The 21,440-nt window shown below is 38.5% G+C and overlaps 1 protein-coding gene across 8 annotated transcripts in view; it reads right to left on the reverse strand.

Moving 5' to 3' along the window:
• CEP290 (centrosomal protein 290) overlaps nucleotides 1–21,440 on the reverse strand; it is a 113,545-nt gene that overhangs the window by 6,682 nt on the left and 85,423 nt on the right. For 6 of the 8 annotated variants that reach the window (XM_045588314.1, XM_045588313.1, XM_045588316.1 and 3 more), the window contains 8 exons: nucleotides 18,530–18,653; nucleotides 17,417–17,641; nucleotides 14,980–15,114; nucleotides 9,043–9,129; nucleotides 7,329–7,493; nucleotides 6,651–6,773; nucleotides 5,140–5,312; nucleotides 1,292–1,433 (listed from right to left, as the gene is read on the reverse strand). In XM_045588314.1, coding sequence (XP_045444270.1) covers nucleotides 1,292–1,433; nucleotides 5,140–5,312; nucleotides 6,651–6,773; nucleotides 7,329–7,493; nucleotides 9,043–9,129; nucleotides 14,980–15,114; nucleotides 17,417–17,641; nucleotides 18,530–18,653 — 1,174 coding nt within the window. The remainder of the gene's footprint in view (nucleotides 1–1,291; nucleotides 1,434–5,139; nucleotides 5,313–6,650; nucleotides 6,774–7,328; nucleotides 7,494–9,042; nucleotides 9,130–14,979; nucleotides 15,115–17,416; nucleotides 17,642–18,529; nucleotides 18,654–21,440) is intronic. The other 2 variants (XM_045588319.1, XM_045588317.1) reach the window with 1 other exon arrangement.

The following is a 21,440-nucleotide window of genomic DNA, read 5'->3' on the forward strand; positions in this document are numbered from 1 at the left end:
ATGAAAAATTAGAAAACAAAATTAGACATGGAAATGAGATATTATAAAGATATATCCCATACATATAATAAAAGGCTATGTGCAAATTGTTCCCTTGACCAGGACTTCGACCAGAGGCTGGGGCCAGACTGGCAACTGTCTGCAGCCCCTCCCCCAGCTGGCCCCTTGACCCCCAGCCAGCTCGGCCCAATTGTCCTGATCAGGGGTGGGCTGGCCGGCCCCTACCCATGTACCAATTCGTGCACCGGGCCTCTAGTTTTCAATAAAGCATAATAGTAAAAGTTGGGTTTTTAAAAGCACACATGAGCATGCATCCATCATGTTCTACTCAGTGTTCATTTATTATAACAATTATTTATTAACTACTATATGCCAAACATTGTCTAAGGCATAGAGGACCCAGAGTGAAAAAAGCAGGCAAAGTCCCTTGCTCCATGTTCCCATGGCCCTTATATTTTTAGTGAGGAAAGACAATGAGTGTGTAATGTGAGGTGATAATAGTACCAGATGGAAAATAACCCAGGGTAAGAGGATAAAGAGTGATGGAAAGGGTTAGGGAAGGTCTAAGCCCCCTCCATTTAATCATAGATGTAAAGTGAGGAAGTGAGCTATGGGAATATTTGGGTAAATATTATTTAAAAGAAGAGCAAGGCCCTAAAGCTTGAATGAATTTGGTTTGTTCAAAGGACTGAAAGGTCAGTATAGCTAGAACACTGTGGATGAAGGGAAAGAGGAGGTTAAAGAGCAAAGCAAATGCCAGACCATGGGGATCCTTACAGGTTATGAAAAGAACTTTACAGTTTTACTCCAGGATAACAGGGAACCATTGGAAGGTTCTACGGATGGGATTGCTATATTTGCTTTATGCTTCAAAAGAATTACTTAGAAACTAGGTGGAAAATAGATCAGGGAAGGGAGAAGGCAAAACAAGGGAAGAGAAGAAGCTGGGAGACCAGTTGGGAGGTTATGAGAATAGTTCAGGTGTGATAGAACAGTTTGGACTCTACTGGCAGTGTTAGAAGTGTTGAGATGTTGTCAGATGTGGGATAGATTTTGAAAACTGAGCTAACATGATTTATGAAAAAGATGTGAAGTGTGGGAGAAAAAAAGGAGCTGATAAAAGGTTTTGGGCTTAAACAAATGGGGGAATGATGGTGTCATTCACTTAGATGGGCCTTCCAAGGGTAGGAATTAGTCAAGAATTCATTTTTAGCTACATAAGACAATATCAAGGAGTGGCTTGAGATATAATGCATTATTTTATAATGTAAATAAAAATTTCATTACTTGCCTGTTGCTCAAGGTCTTCAGTGTATTTCTTAACTTTTTGTTCTCTCTTTGTTGCTTGTCTTACAAGCTGTTTAAGATCAGTAAGGCTTTGGGCTTTTTTGGCAATATCAGTTTCTAATTCTTTCAATTTGGTTTCATACATTCTAAAAGCATAAAAGAAAATAATAGGTGTACACATGGAAAATAATTTCACTGATTTAAGACAGTTCAAATTATGGCACTGAAAATAACAAAGAATACCTTATTATACTGCTTCTTTACGTCAAACCTTTTGCTACATATTTATTTAGCGTTAGCTGACAGTAAGTACTCCTAACAGGCTAATTTAAAAAAGAAAAGAAAAAGAAGTTAACTGTTTCCCAAGGTTATAAACAAGGATGGAGCTTGAATATGATGACTATAAAATATTAAATATATTTTTCAGTCACAAAACAAAAAAAACACAAAAAAAAGTAAAATTCATTAGAATATCAAATTCTATATTCTTGGATATTCTTTTTAAATAAATATGTTTTTTATTGATTTCGGAGAGAGGAAAGGAAAGTGAGAGAAAGATATACACATGGATGAAGGAGAAACATTGATTAGCTGCCTCCTTCACACTCCCTACTGGGGATCCAGCCTGCAGCCCAGGCATGTGCTCGGTCAGGAATCGAACCAGCAACCTCCTGGTGCATGGGACTACACTCAATCCACTGAGCTGTACCAGCTGGATCTTATGAATATAGTTAAAGATCACAAGTTAAAGCATTTCATACACGCACGCATGCACATACACACACACACACACACACACACACACACACACACACACCATAAAGGTATCCAGGTAGAACAAAACCAAAAGGACACAGGACACTACTGGGAGAAGAAAGAGAATGGATAAGAAAAAGCATGGATAAGCAAAATGGCCTATGATGGGGAGGGATGAAGCTTATCAAAATCTGAACAGATATATAACCTTTAGAGAAATTATAAATAGTTCAGAAAAGAACATAACAACAAACACAAATGCCAATAAAATTTTTTAAAACATTGAGCCAAAATAGTTGTACAAGCACATCATAACACCTTAAAGGGAGACAATGCTTATAATATTAAAACTTTTCCAGAGAAAAGAAGGAATTCTATGGTAACAAAATCAAGCAAGAAAACTTATCTCAATACATCCCAAGCACTTCTGATAAATCTTAGAAACTCAGGTTAGAAGGCAATGTTCTTACCCTCACAAAGACTATGAACCAAATGGTAAAATATTAGAAGTTCACTTCATTTCATTCAATTTCCTTGCTCAAATGCCACCCAATCAAAGGAGCCTTCTCTGATCACCCGACCTAAAACAGGGCTGCATCTCCCGGACTGTCTCAGCAACCAGTATGAGGCCTGACATGGATCCCACCTACAGACTTTAGCAATTTCTTTGGTGTATTTAGAGAAGCTGGAGGCTAAGAATCAAAATGAGTCTTCTGTCAAGTGGATTCTCTTAAGACTTATGCAGTTTCAAGAGGGTTAACTGAATGCCTAGTATATGCTCAGTTACCTGTATATTTCTGATTAAACACACAATCTAAAAGGCAAAGTCATCTTCAGTTAAATATGACTACCTCTCTCAAATATTTATGAACTTCATAAACTCTTTTCACATTAATAAACTTCCCTAAATGCTCAAAGAGCCCTTTTTAGATAAGGAAGGACAGAGATTATCATTTCCACAGATACTAAAATGTGACCTCACAGAGAAGAGATGTAATGTAGTTAAGGTCACAGTGAAATTAGGTGTTTCTCCACGAAGCTATCTGGCTCTGAAGGAAGCTAAGCAAAGTAGGCCTGTTAGGAAAACAAAAAGCACAGAGTATGGCATGCAGCAGGTACTGAGCAAATATTTGCTGAGTAAATACATCTTAAAGCAACTCAAAACCCCTTGAGCTCATGTATTATTATTATAGAATAAAATAAAAGACCAAAAAATCTACTGATAGTGTTGCTGGTTGAGACCTTCTGCTGGGGTCCAAGCAGATCTAAGAAGAAACACCTTCTCCCCTTTCTCCTGTTACACATTATTTCATTTAGCCCCTAGACTTGCCCTCTGATGGAATTAAGAGAGGGCTAGAATGGGGAAGAGTGGCTTTGATTTCTCAGTATATTAGGACAGGAACCAAGGACCTCTCACCAGGACAGCCTGGCCATCTGGGCTGCCCTCTAAGTACCTACATAACCTGCTTTTCTCCTTGGACTTGGTTGACAAGGGCCAAGTGCAGATCCACTAAGGGATGTGTAGCCTCACAATGCTAAGGCTCCCATCCTAGTTGTAGGAATGGTGATTGCTATCCCACCCTTCATCAAGTCCATCCTAAACAGCAGGTAAACAATGTAAGGGAAACTAGGGATGCATGGACATAAGAACCCTAGGCATACGGGAAGATAAAGATGTGTTTGCCTCTGAAATGGGGCCAGCGGACATACAGAACACAAGTAATACAGGATGGCTTTAATGGGAAAAGAATGGGCAAGATTTCATTGGTCTCTGGCTTTTATACTGTTACTAGAGGTCCAGTGCATGAAATTTGTACACTGGTAAGGTCCCTAGCAGCGGCCGACCGGGTACTCCTTCCCTTCCACCAGCCACCTGCCACAGCCGACCAGGGCATCCCTCTCTTCCCCCAGCTAACCCTGCCGCCTGGTTGAACTCCCAGAGGAACTCCAGGTTGGGGGGACAATTTGCATACTACACTTTCATTAGGTAGGATATGCAGCTGCTTGTGATTGGAAATGAGATTGGCATCAAAGATTTTTATTGGCTCATCAGTCATGATGAACGACTGTGGTGATGGGAATGCACACAAGAATGTTTACTTGTGAATTCCCACAATCTCTTTCATAGCCATAAGGTTATTGTCAGGGATCACACATACTTGCAGAAAAGGTTCACAGAGAAGGAGAAAAGCAAGTGAAAGGGAGCAGAAGCCAGTGCGACACTACAGCAGTTGCTGAATTCATCTGTTGGGGTTATTTGAAGGACAAGTTGCGCAGAATACAGTGCCAAAAACACAGCCCAGCCCAGGTCCAGTATGCCACAGGCTGTGACAAAATGGCTCAACTATGCCTGGCTTATACTTGAGGAAGAAAACGAACACAACATAAAGCTGAGTTGGAGCTGGACAAAGCAGTGCCCGGGACGAGCTGGCGTAGCAGTCCAGGCTCCCGGCTGACAGCGGCTTCTGCATGCCCACCCAGCTCCAGGAGCTCAGCTCCAGGAGCTTGCCCAGCTCCGCTCTGCTCTGTCCCAGGCCCTGCCACCCAAATCAGTTACCGTATTTTTCGGACCATAAGACACACTTTTTTCCCCCCAGAAGTGGGGGGAAAAAGTCCCTGCGTCTTATGGTCCAAATATAGCCTACACATATACTTTAAAAAAAAGTTTTTTTACTTGCCAGGCTCTGTGTGGTCTCTGTGTGCTTGCCCGGCTCTAAAATGGTTCTAAATGCTGCTGTTTACTTTACAGGGTTGATTACATGTGTTTATGACTGTGATGTTGGGTTTTAATGCACATAAAATATTTTAGGACACTATTTGTTTCAGAATCTTTTTTTCTTCATTTCCCTTCTCTAAAAACTGGTGCGTCTTATGGTCCGGAGCGTCTTATGGTCGGAAAAATACGGTAAGTACTTGAAGAAAGAAAAAGACTCTCTGGCAATGCTAGGATCATAAAAGAGTAAGTATCAGGTTAAAACAAACAACCGCACAGTTCATCAGGAAAGAACTAAGTGAATCAGAATAGTGCCATATTCTTTTAAAATGGCAGAATTAGAGCTGATTCAATTGTGTTAGTTTTAGGCTACTTATCTGTACCTTGTAACAACAATTGATTTCCAGCTCTTGCTGTCAGCACCCTCGAGCTGTGGGCCTCTACTTTCCGCCAACTGTAACCTCTTTCCCATCTCTTCTAGTTGAACTGTCATCTTCTCATTCAATATTTCTAAGTTATTTTTGGCTATCCGCAATTTCTCTGCAGCTTCAGTTTCCTGTCAATAGGAGCTAATTAGTATATTATGATATAATGTCTCACTGTTGTCACAGATGCAATACACTCAAAATGATCACTATAAATTAGAAAATAAAATAATCTGGAGTTCTAAATGCTGATTAAAATTGCAATAAAAATCCCATGTTTCTTTACTCTAAAACAGCAATACAATCAGAATAATTAGAACAACAGGTCATTTAAATGGGGTTAGAGAAATATATTTACAAGTATTTAATTCTAGTGGCTACTCTAAATGTGTCATTTTGTTTGGTTACTTTAAGTTTTTTTATCTTTGTCTATAGTACTTACAGAATAATGGATAGTATATGTCTTTACAGATTAAAAATATCTTTTGTTTTGACTCTAATACTTGAGAGACCTACCAATATGCATAAGTTATGTATAAGTACCACAGATTATTTCCACTACTAAACACCCATGTTCAAAGAACAGCATCAATCTGAAGTTTCGACTTTGTGTGGTGGATATACAGTGCAATACACAGATCTTAGTAGCACAGACACCCACACTTGAAACTTGTATGATCATATTAACCAATGTCACTCCAATAAATTTAATAAAAAGGGAAAAATTAAAAATACTAATTTCAATTTATTCATTGGATCATCCATATAAATAATAATACCTACTTGTCTGGGCAAGGAATATATTTTGCTACTTCGGAAGGAATCTTACTGTTCATTTAACAAAACAGTTTCATATACATCTTATTGCACAGTAGGCATTGTTCTAAGTCATGTGTACAAAAAGTCACTCACTTAAGCCTTACAACAGGTAAAGTAAAACAGACATACTTATTATTCCCAACTTCACAGTTGAGGAAACTAGGGATATAGGTTAGTACAATGGTCAGCAAACCGCGGCTTGCAAGCCACATGCGGCTCTTTGGCCCCTTGAGTGTGGCTCTTCCACAGAATACCACATGTGTGTGAGCACACATGAACAGTGCGATGGAAACTTCATGGCCTATCCGCAGAAGTCAGTTTTCGGCTCTCAAAAGAAATTTCAATTGTTGTACTGTTGACATTTGGCTCTATTGACTAATGAGTTTGCCGAATATTGGGTTACTAGTTACCATGGCTAATAAATGACAGAGCTAAGATTTAAATCCCAGCTTCTACTTTATACTGCCTCTTAATTTATTATGTTTTTATTTTCAACATTCCTCATGGTGAAAGGATGGCAAAAATAACATAATTCACAGAAATCTTAATAACTACTTTGAATAAACATTTCAACGTTTTTCATTCAGTTTTTCCAAGATATATCAGTAAATTAACATAAAAATAATTATAATCCTAATGAAAAGTCATACTTTCTTAAGTTCTTTACGAAGCCGTTCATTTTCAGCAACAATTTTCTCTGTGCCTTTGGTCTTGGATTCATATTGCACACTCAACTGTCGTCCAAGATGAGCTTTAAGTTTTTCTAATTCAGTCTAGCAATAAAAAAAATAGCTGTACATTATTAAAACAATGAAATATAGTAAAAAATGATCTTCAAACTTATCAAACTTAATTCAAAGTAGTTGCAGAGATAATAGTTGATATAATAATAATTAAAGTATTACATTTAATATTAGTCCATCTACAGCATAGGTTCCCAACCCTGCCTATACACACTAGAATGAACTGATGACTTGAAAAATTTTAAATCACCATTACGTATGGTAGCACTCTACCCAGAGGAATATAATCAATCTCAGGATAGGGACTTAGGCATCTGTATTTTTGAAAATAGATACAGGTAATTAATTATTTTTATGCTGAATTCTCTAAGAACCATTGGTCTTAAAATAATAAAATGATCAAGTAATTATTCTAACTACTCCTAGTCTTTATTTCCAGTAAGCTTTTCTGTATATGCAAAATATCTCCTGTAGTCATTAAAGCCATTTTATATAGATGGTATATATTTAAAATTTTCCTTTAAAAATTAATAAAAATTATAATAGTAAAATATTCCATACAAATAATCATATTTAAAATATTACCTTCAATTTTTCATTTTCCTGCTCAATATTAGCCATTTTTTCACTGGTCAGTATTCCTGATGCTCTTTTCAACTGTTCATTTTCCCTTTGGACTTTTTCAACTACTTTTTTCATTAAACCAATGGTTTTCTCTAGTTCTGGGATTGTCTTTCCACTTCTGCCGGACTACAAAAGAATATAACTTTCAATTAAGTTAAATATTTTAGAGAATGTAAAGTATCAATAACATACCAAGCTCTTTATTATACTCACATTATTAATTTCTAACATTTGAAGCCAAAACTTCAAATGTTATAAATTTTATTTCAATATTATTTCAATTTATCATTATAAATAACCCTCTAAGATAAGAATTCTAATTCTAATTTTACATACATGAAAATTAAGAGTCTGAGATTTGATATTGCTAAAGTCATGCAGCTGTTAAGTAACAGCTTAAAGACTTTATCCTTGATGTCTGTTCCAAATAAATAAACTTAAGAATCTAAATATTCTATTTAACTAATGTTCACTACAATATACCAGTTTTCTTTATATGCGATAATCCCCCATCCCCCCCAACATATTGTCTTTAAAGAGCTCATAAGTTATCGAATTTGAGTTGCAGTATAACAAAGTTGATGTTCTTTAAGAATAACCATTAATGCCCAGGCAGTGGGGCCAGGATTTGGTAGCTGGTGCTGAAAGAAAACCCTTGAGTGCATCTTTCCTGGGACTATGCTAGTGGAAGCTGTCACTCAATGGTACAGAGTGGGGGAAAAGGAAAAAAAGAATAACCATTGATTAAAAATTAAGTTTCTGACCAATAAAATAGGAGAGATAGCTGAAATTAAAAACCTGGTGTAAAGTTATCAGGAGATCTGGGTCAGCAATTAATAAGTTTAACTGCTTATAATTTAAAGTAAAAAGGTTTTTAATAGTCAAGTAAAATAATCTGCTTACTTGTTTGGCATTTTATTCAGTATTCACACAGTAAATAACCCTAAAATATAAACTTTTACATAATTTCAATACTATACACTTTTATTATTAACTTAGAAAAGGTTAAATTAACAAATAGATCTTTACTTATGAAATGAATGTTGCTGACTGCCATCAGATATATGTCTGAATACTTTTGTAATGACATTAAATATTTTTATCAAATCTATTATATATTTAATGTTATTACTTGACAAAGTTTTTGTCTTTTATGATTGTTTCCACTTGTACTAGTTAACAACATATCAACAGGGAATTAAATATTTGGTCTTGACCTTGTAGGCAACATTTATTTATTGTTAAAGGTGAATATGAAATACATGAAAAGAAAAAACAATAATACAATAAAATTTTGGAAACATGTTTACAGAGCATTATACTAAGAAGTTGCCATGGACATCATAAAATAATTACACAATGTTAGAATTATACCTAGGAGTACTTAGTAGTTTACCTTAATGAAGAAAAGGATGATTCCTGAAAGTTAAATGTTTTCAAGATGTGGAGAGATATGCAAAATGAGAGATGAAGTGGGGTAAAAGTGAAATAACATGCATGTAAGGTGTGACAGATGATAAAACATTAACTTGAAACACAGAAAAGCTTAATAATGTTATATATTGTAGATGCAGCAGAATAAACACTGAAACTGTAAACTAGTAAAGGCATATCACTACTGTTGCAACTTATCCCTGAAACCAAACCAATATATGGCATATTCTCCCAAACTCACCCCTCTAACATGGCCAAGTTTCCGATCAACTTCTGCTTTTTCTTTTTTAAGAAATTCACACATTTCCTTCAAATCTCGTACTTGATTCTGTACGATTAAAGCAAACATGTAACTATTTAACACAGCTACAGCCATTGGAAAGAAAAGACAAATTATGCATCTGAACTAGCAATCGCTTTAACTGAATACCAAACTCAACAAGTGGGTCTTTAGCAACAAGAAGTATTTTGAACTAATACATATATTGAATTAAAGTGTATAAATAGAAGCATATTATGTATATGAATTTTAAGAACTATTTTTGCCTTAATATGCAATATAAATTTGAGTTTAGGACCCTGATTTTAACTGTCCCATAAATTACATATGTAAATCCATTTGGTATGGAGAAACAGACAACTGACCTTCTAACACTGGCTCTAACAGTGTAAAAATCAGAATGAGAAGAAAGAAATAGCTAAATTATATGATTATCAGTGGAATTAACAGATTGTTAACATTTTAGGTTAAAAAACAGAACTGAAACAATTAACCAGCCAAGAGAAAAAGATGATTCCTATAAATAGCGTCAGATCTGAAAAACCAAAGGTAATCTTCATAAAAACATCAAAATAAATAACATTTCTAAGAGAAACAATTAACCTAATATATATTTTAATATAAAGATTTAATTTTTTTAGAGAGATCCTAATATCTTAAAGTTGAAAACTGTTAATGAAGTGCACCAGGAATCCTCTGAGTGCTGGGCATTTGAATTTGCTATTTCTGTTGTCCGGAACTCTTTTTCAATTATTTGCATGACCCACTTCTTTATTTGTCCCCTAGCTCTCTACTAAAATATATTAACCAAACTACCATATATTTTTTTTAATTAATTGATTTGAGAGAAAGAGAAAAACAAAGCTTTGTTGTTCCACTATGTATGCATTCACTGGTTGATTCTTGTATGTGCCCTGAATAGGGATCGAACCTGCAACCATCACATATTGGTGCAATGCTATACACAACTAAACTACTGGGCAGAGCTTCCTTACTAGGGTATTTCTGAAGATTTTTATTTATTATTATTATTATTATTATTATTATTATTATTATTATTATTGTTATTAGAGCAAGAATTTCAAACTCGCAGCCATGGGCCCCTTGTGGCCCACATGAATATTTCTGCAGCCCAACCAATATAATGGTATGTGAGAAACATTTTAATAAAAATTCTGGCCAAAACCGTTTTGGCTCAGTGGATAAAGTGTCAGCCTGCGGACTGAAAGGTCCCGGGTTCGATTCCGGTCAAGGGCATGTACCTTGGTTGCAGTCATATCCCAGTAGGGGGTGTGCAAGAGGCAGCTGATCAATGATTCTCTCTCATCGATGTTTCTAACTCTCTGTCCCTCTCTCTTCCTCTCTGTAAAAATATCAATAAAATATATTAACAAAAATTCTGTAACTTAATTTCTACAATATCCTTTTATACATAATCCTATCTAATAAAGAGGGAATATGAAAATTGACTATAACATTCTCAATGATGGCGGCAACCACAGCCACAAGATGGTGGTGTCCAGTCCCCTCAGCCTCACTGGGGCAGCAGGTGCATGGAACAGCCGGATCCATCCCAAGGTGGTCTGGCCACTCTACACACCTGCTTCCGGAGTCCCCCAGTCCTCTCAACTCCCAAACCACCCCGGGCTGGCCAAGATGCAGGCAAGCCTCAGATAGCAGCTTCCCAGCCACCCAGGGCTGGCCCAAGGCACAGGCAAGCCTTGGATGGCGGCTGCCCAGATGACACCTGAGGCACAGGCAAGCCTCGGATGTTTGCTGCACAGCCACCCCAGGGCCACCTGAGGCTCAGATAACCAGGGCCAGCCAATGTTTGCACTGCTGGTAGTGGCAGCAGCAGAGGTGTGATGGGTGTGTCGCCTTTCCTGATCGCTGGGTTGCCTCCCACCCCTGAGGGCTCCCAGACTGTGAGAGGGGGCAGGTTGGGGTGAGGGACCCCCCTCCAGCGCATGACTTTTCATGCACCAGACCTCTAGAGTGTGTATGTATGTATGTATGTATGTGTGTGTGTGTGTGTGTGTGTGTATATATATATATATATACACACACACACACACACACACACACACACACACACACACACATATATATATATATAATATAAGCAACTGGTCGACTGGTCACTATGATGTGCACTGACCACCAGGGGGCAGACTCTCAGTACAGGAGCTGCTCCCTGGTTGTCAGAGATCTCCCACAGGAGGAGTGCTGCTCAGCTGACTGATGGACACCAGAGATAGGGCTCACGGCTGGCGAGCCTCTCCCATGGACACTCCCCCTGAGCACTCCTCCCCCATCTGGACTACAGCCAGGATCAGACTGGCTGGGCGCAAGTCCATGGCTACTTCCTGGTCATGAGCACGCCGGTATCACCCTAAGAGGGGTACACGGACACCACAGCAGAGCAGCAGCAAGCCTAACAAGTGGCGGTGGTGGCAGGCACAGTGGGTCCAGGATGAGAAGGAGCAGCAGGTGGTGTTGGACTGCTTGTTTTGATCTGATCCCAGCAGGCCATGCCAAGGGATCCACCAGTGCACAAATGTGTGCATTGGGCCTCTAGTTATTAATAATGAACTACAATGTTCACTAAGGACTGATTACTATAATGTTGCATTCATTTCCCTTATGCACCTTACACACAGATGTACCATTTCTCTCCACTAATACTAGCAGCAAATATTTTAGCAGCTGATGGCCACGTTATTAGCCTTAGACTGACTTGTTTGGTGTGTGCAACAGGAAATATTTCGCTTTCAGAAAACAAGAAAAATAGGTTTATTTGTGTTACATTTATTAATTTGTGCAGTTATTCAGTGTCTGGTAAATTAATGTCAAGAAAAAATATTAATTTTTATTAATATATTCTATTATTTTATGTTAATGATTACTCATTTATTTTAGCCCTTTGTATTCACCATGCCTCCATTGAAATAAACCTACGTTTCTTTGAAAATTAAAGCTTTTGATTTTTTGTGGCCCACATAAACTTAAAACTTGCTTATTTGACCAATGTTTGACATGCTTGTTTTAAAGAGAGAGGGAGAGGCAAAGAGAAACATCAATGTGAGAGCAAAATGTCAACTGGCTATCTGCTACATGCTCCTCCTTGGAATCAAGCCCACAACCCAGGCATCTACCATGATCAGGAATCATTTCAGTGCACATGACAATATCCAAGAAACTGAGTTACACTAGCCAGGACAAAACAGTATTTTAAATAGCAATTCTTCAAACCTCCACCTACCCCTCACACACCACATTTACACCAACCTTGCTGTTTCTCCTTAGCACTTAATATAAGCTGACATACTATACTAGAGGCCATGTGCATGAATTTGTGCACGGGTGGGGTCTGGCTGGCCCACTTTGTTCAGGCAGATCAGGGCCTGCTGGCCTGGGGGAACGGTTGTAAGAGGTTGGCCAGCTGGCCCCGCCCTATCAGGCTGGTTGGCCGGCCACAGTGTCCGTCATAGCAACTGGTCATACCAGTTGCTTCGCTTTTATAGAGTAGGGGCCAGTGCACAAATTTGTGCACCTTGAAAGGAACTGTGGGCTGTGAGGCTATGATGGCCATAGCAGCGGGTCTCAGCCTATCCTCCGTGCCCCCGCTCTGCCCCTCCCACTGCGGCCCCTGTTGCTCTGCCAACAGCCCCACTTCCAAGGCCACTGTTCCTAATGCTGACAGCATGGTGTGATTGGGGCCGGCACCAACAATGGGTGTGAGAAGGGCGGGTGCTCTCAGCAGGTGCAAGCAGCGGCTGCTGCCCCAATTGCTCTTCAAAAGTGGGGGGGAGGGGAGTAGAGAAGCCCTCATGTGCATTTGGGGCTGGCAGCCACCGCTTGCACCCACTGATGGTGCCAAGTGATTGGGACTGGAGCCGGAGGCTATCAGTGGGTGCAAGTGGCGGTCTGCAGATCCGATGCCCGTAGTGGGTGCAAGAGGCAGCTCTGGCACCGGCAGCAGGTATGAGCGCCGGGCAGGACCAAAGCACATGGGAGCAAAGAATTTTCAGTGACCACCAGAACCTTGCCCCGATTATAGTGACCAGTGCCCCACTTTGTTCTGGTGCCCCTGCTCACCTGCTCCACCATCCTGATACTGCCAACACTCACCATGTTCTGTGTGGGGTCCCTCGTGGTCAGTACATGTCATAGTGGCCAGTTGTTCTTCCATTCAGTCTATTGCATATTAGTCTTTTATTATATAGCACTAGAGACCCAGTGCATGAAATTCGTGCATTTGGAGGCGCCCTCTCACAATCTGGAAGTCGTCGGGGGATGTCCGACTGATGGCATAGGCCCACACCCTAAGCCATCAGTCAGATATCCTTAGTGTTGCCGTGGAGGCTCCCACCACCACCACTATGCTCGCCAGCCATGAGCTCAGCTCAGAGCTTCTGGCTGAGTGGCGCTCTGCATGGGCCACTAAGGGGAAGCTCCTGTGTTGAAGTGCCTGACCCCTGGTGGTCAGTGCAAGTCATAGCAAACGGTCATTCTGCTCTTTGGTCTACTTGCATATTAGCCTTTTATTATCCCACAAGAGGCCCAATGCACAAAATTCATGCAAGAGTAGACCTTTGCAGCCCCATCTGCCCCAGCCATCATGCTCGCAGCCCTGGCTTCATCCAGAAGGGTGTTCGGACAATCATTCCATTTGTATATTATACGTTTATTATTATAGACTAGTGGCCCGGTACAAGAATTCATGCATGGGAAGGGGTGTTCCTCAGCCCGGACTGCACCCTCTCCAATCTGGGACCCCTTGAAGGATGTCCTACTGCCAATTTAGATGGATTGGGCCTAAGCAGGCAGACATACCTCTCACAATCCGGGACTACTCGCTCCAGCCACTCACCTCCCTGCCTGCCTGATTGCCCTTAACCACTCTGCTTGCTGGCTTGCTCGTCCCCAACTGCCCCCAACTGTCAACCTGCTTGTCCCCAAATGACCCCTGCCAGCCTGATCAAACCCCAACTGTCACCCCTGCTGGCCTGCTCGCCCCCAACTCCCCCCCCCCTCCCCGCTGACCTGCTTGCCCCCATCTTCCCTCCCCACGGGCCTGCTCACCCCCAAATGCCCGCATGCTGGCCTGCTCACTCCAAACTGCTCCTACCCCCCTCCCCCTGCTGTCCTGATCACCTCCAACTGACTCCTACTAATAGCCTGCTTACCCTCAACTGGCCCTCCTGCTTGTCTGCTTACCCCAACAGCCCCTGCCATCCCATCCTGACCTGATCACCCCCCGCAACCAAAAGGCCCAGCTCCTCCTTTTTTTCTTTTTCTTTTTTTTTTCCCCCCAGTGCATCCTTTAGTGGAGGCCAAGGCAGGCTGCAAGCAAGTATCTAGGATTTATTTATCTTCTATAATTGAAACTTTTTAGCCTTGATCAGAGACCAGGGCTGGCCAGGGAAGGCAGAAAGCTTGCCTTTCCTCCATCACCAGGGGCAACCCAAGCCTCCTGCTTGCTTCAGCTTTGTGGCTGGTCACCATCTTAGTTGGGTTAATTTGAATACTCGCTCCTAATTGGCTGGTGGGCATGGCCTGGCATTGCAGAGTGATGGTTAATTTGCATGTTTCTCTTTTTATTAGTGCAGATATTGACTTGTTTACTTGTTTATTAGCCTTCCCCATTAGAAGGTAAGTTCCATGAGTGCAAGAATTTTTTCCATTGCTATTTCCCAGCATCTAGAAGAGTGCTTGACACAAATTAGTCACTCAACAAATAATTGCTAAAAGAATAAATGTAAAAAGTATAACATTTTTATGAATATGAGTTTTGACTTCTTTATATACTAATATGGTAAGCATAACAATTAAATGGGGAGAAAAAGGTTTTCAGGCATTAGATTTCCTAACTGTAATAAATAATTCTAAATTTACCTTCAATCTTGGCAAATCTTTATTTGCTTGTTCAAGCTGAAATTTTAGTTCAATATTTTCAGATGACAACTTCAAGTTTTCCCTCTGAAACTCTTGTTCTCTTTGCCAATGATCATCTGACTCTATTTCTGAAGTCTTCAGGAAAAAAAAAAAAAGTTAGATGTACTTTTAAGGTTTAATAAATAAAACATGCATAAGACATTCTGAATCAGAAAACACAATGCTAAAATGGAACATTTTCCTCAAAAGAATATGAAGAGATCTGGAGAAAACAACCAAAAATAAATAAGAATATAAAATTTGCAGAAGAAAAGGTCATATATTTTAATTAATATTGAAAGCAAAGTCAAGTATGACTTAACAATGTCTACACATATAATGAAAGTCTCCATATATACTTTCATAACAACTAAACTATAGCATTTATATTTTCAGTCTAATAATAAAGTTTGATTGTATTATACCCCATCTGCACCCCACTCCCAAATTCATATGTTGAAATCCTAACTCCCAGTACCTCAGGACCTTATTTGGAGATAGGGCCTTTGCAGAGAAAATCAAGTTAAAGTAACATCTCATGACTGGTGTTCTTATACAAAAAGGAAATTTACACTCAGACATTTAACAAAGAAAGACATGTGAAGACACAGGGAGAAGACTGCCTTGTAACAGATAATGAGAGAAGTGTGGACAGATACTCCCTCACAGCCTGAAGAAGGGATAAACCCTGCTAATACCTTGACTTTGGATTTCTGGCTTCCAGAACTGTGAGAATGCATTCTTGTTATTTCAGACATCATATCTGTGGTTCTTTGTTATTGGTAGCCATAGCAAACCAATACACACAAGCCTACAAAAATAAGTGCCTCAATTCCTTACTGCTTCTGAAAGCTTTCCTCATTCCATGAGCTAAAGTAATCACTCTCTTATCAGTATCACTATATTTGCATTTCTCTTGACATGAATCCATTTTGAGTTTTACTTATATTCAAATACCATATGTTATTTAAATGAGAAATCTGTGCTTGACTACTTTTTTTTCTATAAAGTGTTAAGTCTCAAATTCTCAATTACTTATGTAGTGGGGGAAAAGAACCATTATGAACATTTTGAACATTTTTCTCTGAACATTTAAAGGTGTGATTTTAGTCAATGTTTTGAGAACTTAGGTGACTGAAATATCTTAGGAGGAAAGGATAAAGAAAAAAAAAAGAAATTCTATTTGACTTTAATTGGGAACAAACTTATCTTATTCTGTATTGTGTAAACTGCCACAAAGAAGTGTATACATAGAAAGTTCATAAACTATAGATTTAGGCTGTTAGAATTGCATTTAAGTTCTGTTCTGCATATTTTCTTTTGTAAGTAATTCTTTTTTTTAAAAATAAAACATATTTTTATTGATTACAGAGAGAGAAAGTATTCTGCATCAATCACTAGAGATGTTATTTTCTAAGCTTCTCATGTGAATTACCAGTAATACACTGCAAAGTATTGTGGCTATTACATGTAGACCGAGAGTCTATCACAACATAAATAGCAATACATGTAACTTTCCTTTTTTCATTATAAAAAAGTATCTTATAATACCTGGGAAAAAAAACTACTGAAGGAATTTGCTATGTATGTTAGAATGTCACACAGCATCACAACAAATTTTTATTGATATTATTCACTGTGTGAAGTTTTACTTGTATTGAGATTTTATAGCAAGCTGTATTAGAAATTTATGAGGCAAAATAAACACATCTAATGTGCCTTACTTTTGCTATTCTGTTATCTAATCTAATCATTTCAAGTGAGCACCATTGGTAAAACAGGGAGTACTAAAAGGGAGAGATCAACCAAAGGACTTATGTGCACATATATGAGCCTAACCAGTGGTCAAGGACAATAGGGGGGTGGGGACATGAGTGGGGTGGAGGTGGGGGATTGGAATGGGGGGTTGAGGACAAATATGTGATGCCTTAATCAATACAAAAATTAATTAAAAAGTTAAAATAAAATGATTTAGGAAATGCATAACCACTACTTTAGTAAGAACTAGTCAAATGTTTGGGTTTAAGGAGAAGTTTATTAATAATTAATATTTCTTTTTTTTTTTTAATATATTTTATTGATTTTGTACAGAGAGGAAGGGAGAGAGATAGCCAGTTAGAAACATCGATGAGAGAGAGTCATCAATCAGCTGCCTCCTGCACACCCACTACTGGGGATGTGCCGGCAACCAAGGTACATGCCCTTGACCGGAATCGAACCTGGGACCCCTCAGTCCCCAAACCGATGCTCTATCTACTGAGCCAAACCAGTTTCAGCAATAATTAATATTTCTTACAAACCCTACACAACTCTTTTTTCATTTGTATCACATATCTATACTACTTGCTATAAGGAAACTCAGCTAACAAAGAAATAAAGGACTGCCATGTACTCAAACCTGGGGCCCGCCATTTCCTGGCTGGACTGGCACGTCAGTCTCAGAGTTTGCCTGAGTAGCCTCCTCAGCACACGGATTCACTGCAGCAGCAACTGTGGCAGGAGCCGGGTCCTCCCCGGGAGATTCTTCTGGGTCTGTGCAGCTGCTGTGACTGAGGTCTTCAGCTATGTGTTCCTTTCCCTTCCCATTCTTCACTAGTTCATTCTCTTCTTTGACTTTATATTCCTGCTTATTATTTTCACAACAGCCTTGATTAATTTTCTCAATTTTAGGATCGGGACTATTTTCTAAACTGGTTTAAAATCTGCCAAGGTGTCATCATTTAGCCTAAATAGACTTGATTTATTGTTTGGCCTTGCCTCAGATATATTTAACTCAGTAGAATCTATAACATATCCTGCTTTGTGTTTTCCTTCTTACTGTGATACTGTAGAGTATTTCTCAATTTCTGATGATGTAAGTTGTCATTGGCATCTATTCCTTTCTCATTTTTAATTCTGAGCACTCTTAGGGTTTTTTGGTTTTTTTTTAGTTTTTTTTCAGTTGTTCCTTTATAAAGTGTTCTTTGTGTGAAAAATATTGTGCCTATTGTGCCTATATTCATTAACACTGTTAGAATAGGTAGAAAGAGTACTTGTGTTATGTAACAGATTCTGCTTATTCAGAAAGAGAAAAAACATGAAAAGAAAAACAATAATAAAAGAGTACACACTGAGTGATTTAAAATAAGATTCTAATAATTCTTCATTAATGAGTCTTTATAAAGAACAGTAAAAACATTGTCACATAATAATTCGATAACATATTTTCCTATTTAGTTTAATTGTATAGTCTTGCCACAGCAAACTCAGAACAACTACATTTAAAATATCTAGAAATCATTTGTAATCAAGTTCTATGAGAAACATAAGAATCTTAAGTTTAAAGTTATTATATAAAAAGGATTAAAGAAGTTAATATATTATCAGTAGCTACTAAGAATAAAAGTTGAATTCATTGTATTAATACATATTAAGGACAGAGATATACTGGCTTTGGCCAGATAAAGGTAAAAATTGATTTTACTTCCAAACTTTACCATTAAAAAAATGAAAAGAAAATATATACACTTACAGAAGGCCTAGAAGAAGCATCCTTTGAAGACTGTTTTTCCAAAGCGTGAAGTTTTTCTTGGAGGTATCTGTTTTGTAAACGTAAATCTTCTATAACAGAATCTCGAGGAAGAGCCTGATGGGTCCTAAAAACAACCACCACAGTCTCTTTACTATCAAACTTCAACTTTTCACTGTGTGTTTTATATTAAACTATAAAGGAGAGAATAAAAATATATAACATTTATTTACACTGTACCTATTTTAAATATTAAAAAACTTAAAAACTTTATAAAATGAAATTAGGACATGACTATTTACATTGTAAAATGATCCTCAGATTAAGAATGCAGCATAGTAGGAGGATGCTGCACGGACATGTTCCCCAGAACAAGCTGGAATTACAACTGAAATATGGAAAGTCTTCTAGAATAATCAACGGAAAACTCACAGGAGAGAACCCTGATACCCAAGAACCAAAAAGTAGAGACTGGTAAGGAGGGACAAAAGCGCAAAAGGGCTGGCTGGGCACCCACAGACAGGAATTGAAGTCCAGGAGAGATATCTCAGCTGGGGAAGAAGGGGTGCTGCTGAGAACTCTGGGATCTAATCTCCAAGCTGAGCACCCCAGCAGAGAGCACCAAATCTGAGGAAGATTTCCACTTAACATCTAACTGTGAAAAACAGTGGGGTGCTATCTGCTAGGGAGTGACAGCTGAATGTTTGGGCAACTTCTTGATGGGCCAATGCATGCAAATTCCCTGTGAAGCCACCCAACTTGTCCTCCGGCAAAAGAGGGGGAAGTGGTCTGGAGCTATGAGAGCGGAACCCAGGACTGAAGACTTGGGGCATAGTGTTCAGAAGGCAGATACCCCAAGTTTCCTGGGCTGGGTTATTCCCTCATTCAGTAGAGGACAACTTTCCCACATAGACATTTGCCTTGCCTGGGGGGGAAGAGAGTGAACACACCCTATTGGAAAACACCTTACCCTGAGGCCACTTAACCTGCTAACCAAGCTGGACATATAAATACGTCAAATGTAAACAATATCAGGAACAGGTAGGACATATGAATACGTCCTGGAAATATATGTTGCGCCCTGAGAGGGACGGTATATATTTTTTGTAATCTTTATAATTGTTTGTAAAATTTATAATTTTTTAATTCGATGTTTCCATTTTTTTATTGGTATTTTTTTCTATTTTTTTGTAATTTTGTATTTTCCTTTGTGCTTTATATATAAATAAATGAAAAAATATATATCATTTATTTTAATTAAGTATAAATTAAAAAAAAATAATATGAAATTACATCCTCTGGGTGTGACGTACTGACACGTCCTAGTGAAAGAGTACGCGCCCATTACAGGTTGCGTAATTAAAAAGGGAACTCCCCGGTTAAATGGTTAAGAAATTAAAAGTAATAATTAGCCTCCAGGCAGAAGCAAACTTCTCCTCCCTATTGAAAAAACTCCTCCCTAAACCTATGGGTGATTTCCTGGGGGCAATTCAAGTGGGAATCCTACTAGTCTGTAGACAGAGGTGGTATCTGGAGGCTGAGTCTTTGCCTGACTCAATTAGTTAGAAATAGCCTTTAAAACTGTCCTGCTCTAGAGACTGAAAGGTGTAGAGGATCTACCTAACATATAGTCACAAACCCAAACAGACAACCAAAATGAGGAGACAAAGAAACAACCCCCAAATGAAAGAACTAGAGAATTCTTCAGAAGAAGAGGTAAATAAAACAGAGGTAAAAAATTTATCTGAAACAGTTCAGAGTGATGGTAAAAATGCTCAACAGTATGAAAAAAGATATAATAACTATGAAAAAAGAACAGCCTGAGATAAAGAATGACATAACACAAATAACACATTGGAAGGAATACACAGCAGAATGAGGTAAGCTGAGGATAGAATCAGTGAATTAGATGACAGAATTGAAAATATGACTCAATCAGAGAACCAAAATGAAAAAAGCAATTATAGAAACAGGAGGACAGCTTAAGGGAGCTGTGGGACAATGTGAAACATAACAACATTTGAATAGCACATGTGCCAGAAGGGACAGAAAGGGTGAAAGGAATAGAGAAAGTGTTTGAAGAAATAATTGTAGAAAACTTCCCTAACCTGATAAAGAAAAAAGTCATTAAAGTTAAGAAGGCACAGAGAACCTCAAACAAGAAGAACCCAAACAGATCCAAGCCCAGACACATTATGATTAAAATGACAAAAATTAAAGACAAATAGAGAATCTTAAAGGCAGCAGGAGAAAAGAAAACTATTATCTATAAAGGAGTTCCCATAAGGCTGACACCTGATTTCTCATCAGAAACTCTATAGGCCAGAAGGGAATGGCAAGGTAAAGGAAAGTAATGATTTGAGACCAAGATTACTATATCCAGAAAGCCTCTCATTCAAAATAGATGGTCAAATACCAAAAAAAAAAAAAAAAAAAAAAAAAAAAGCCTAAAGGAATTTATTACCAGCAAGCCTGCATTACAAGAAATGCTAAAGGGATTGCTGAAAATAAGAAACAGAGAGAGAAAATCTAGCTATACAGAATTAAAATGGCTATAAATAAGTTCCTTTCAGTAATAACCCTAAATGTAAATGGATTAAATGTCCCAATCAAAAGGCATAGAGTACTGGGTCAGGTGCGGCCAGGCCTGGAGCAGCAGCTGCCAGGCTGGGAATGGCCAAAATATATTTTAAAAAAACAAAACAAAAATAAAAATAAAATAAAATTAAAATGGCTAATGCTTTAGGAAAAAAAAAAAAAAAAAAAAGGCATAGAGTAACTGAATGGATAAAAAAACATGACCCAACTATATGCTGTCTACGAGACCCACCTCAAAACAAAAGACACACACACAGGAACTAGAAAGTGAAGGGCTAGAAAAAATTTCCATGAAAATTGAAAAGAAAAAAAAGCT

This window comes from Pipistrellus kuhlii, unplaced genomic scaffold (assembly GCF_014108245.1).
Source record: "Pipistrellus kuhlii isolate mPipKuh1 unplaced genomic scaffold, mPipKuh1.p scaffold_m20_p_3, whole genome shotgun sequence".
Taxonomy (NCBI): domain Eukaryota; kingdom Metazoa; phylum Chordata; class Mammalia; order Chiroptera; family Vespertilionidae; genus Pipistrellus; species Pipistrellus kuhlii.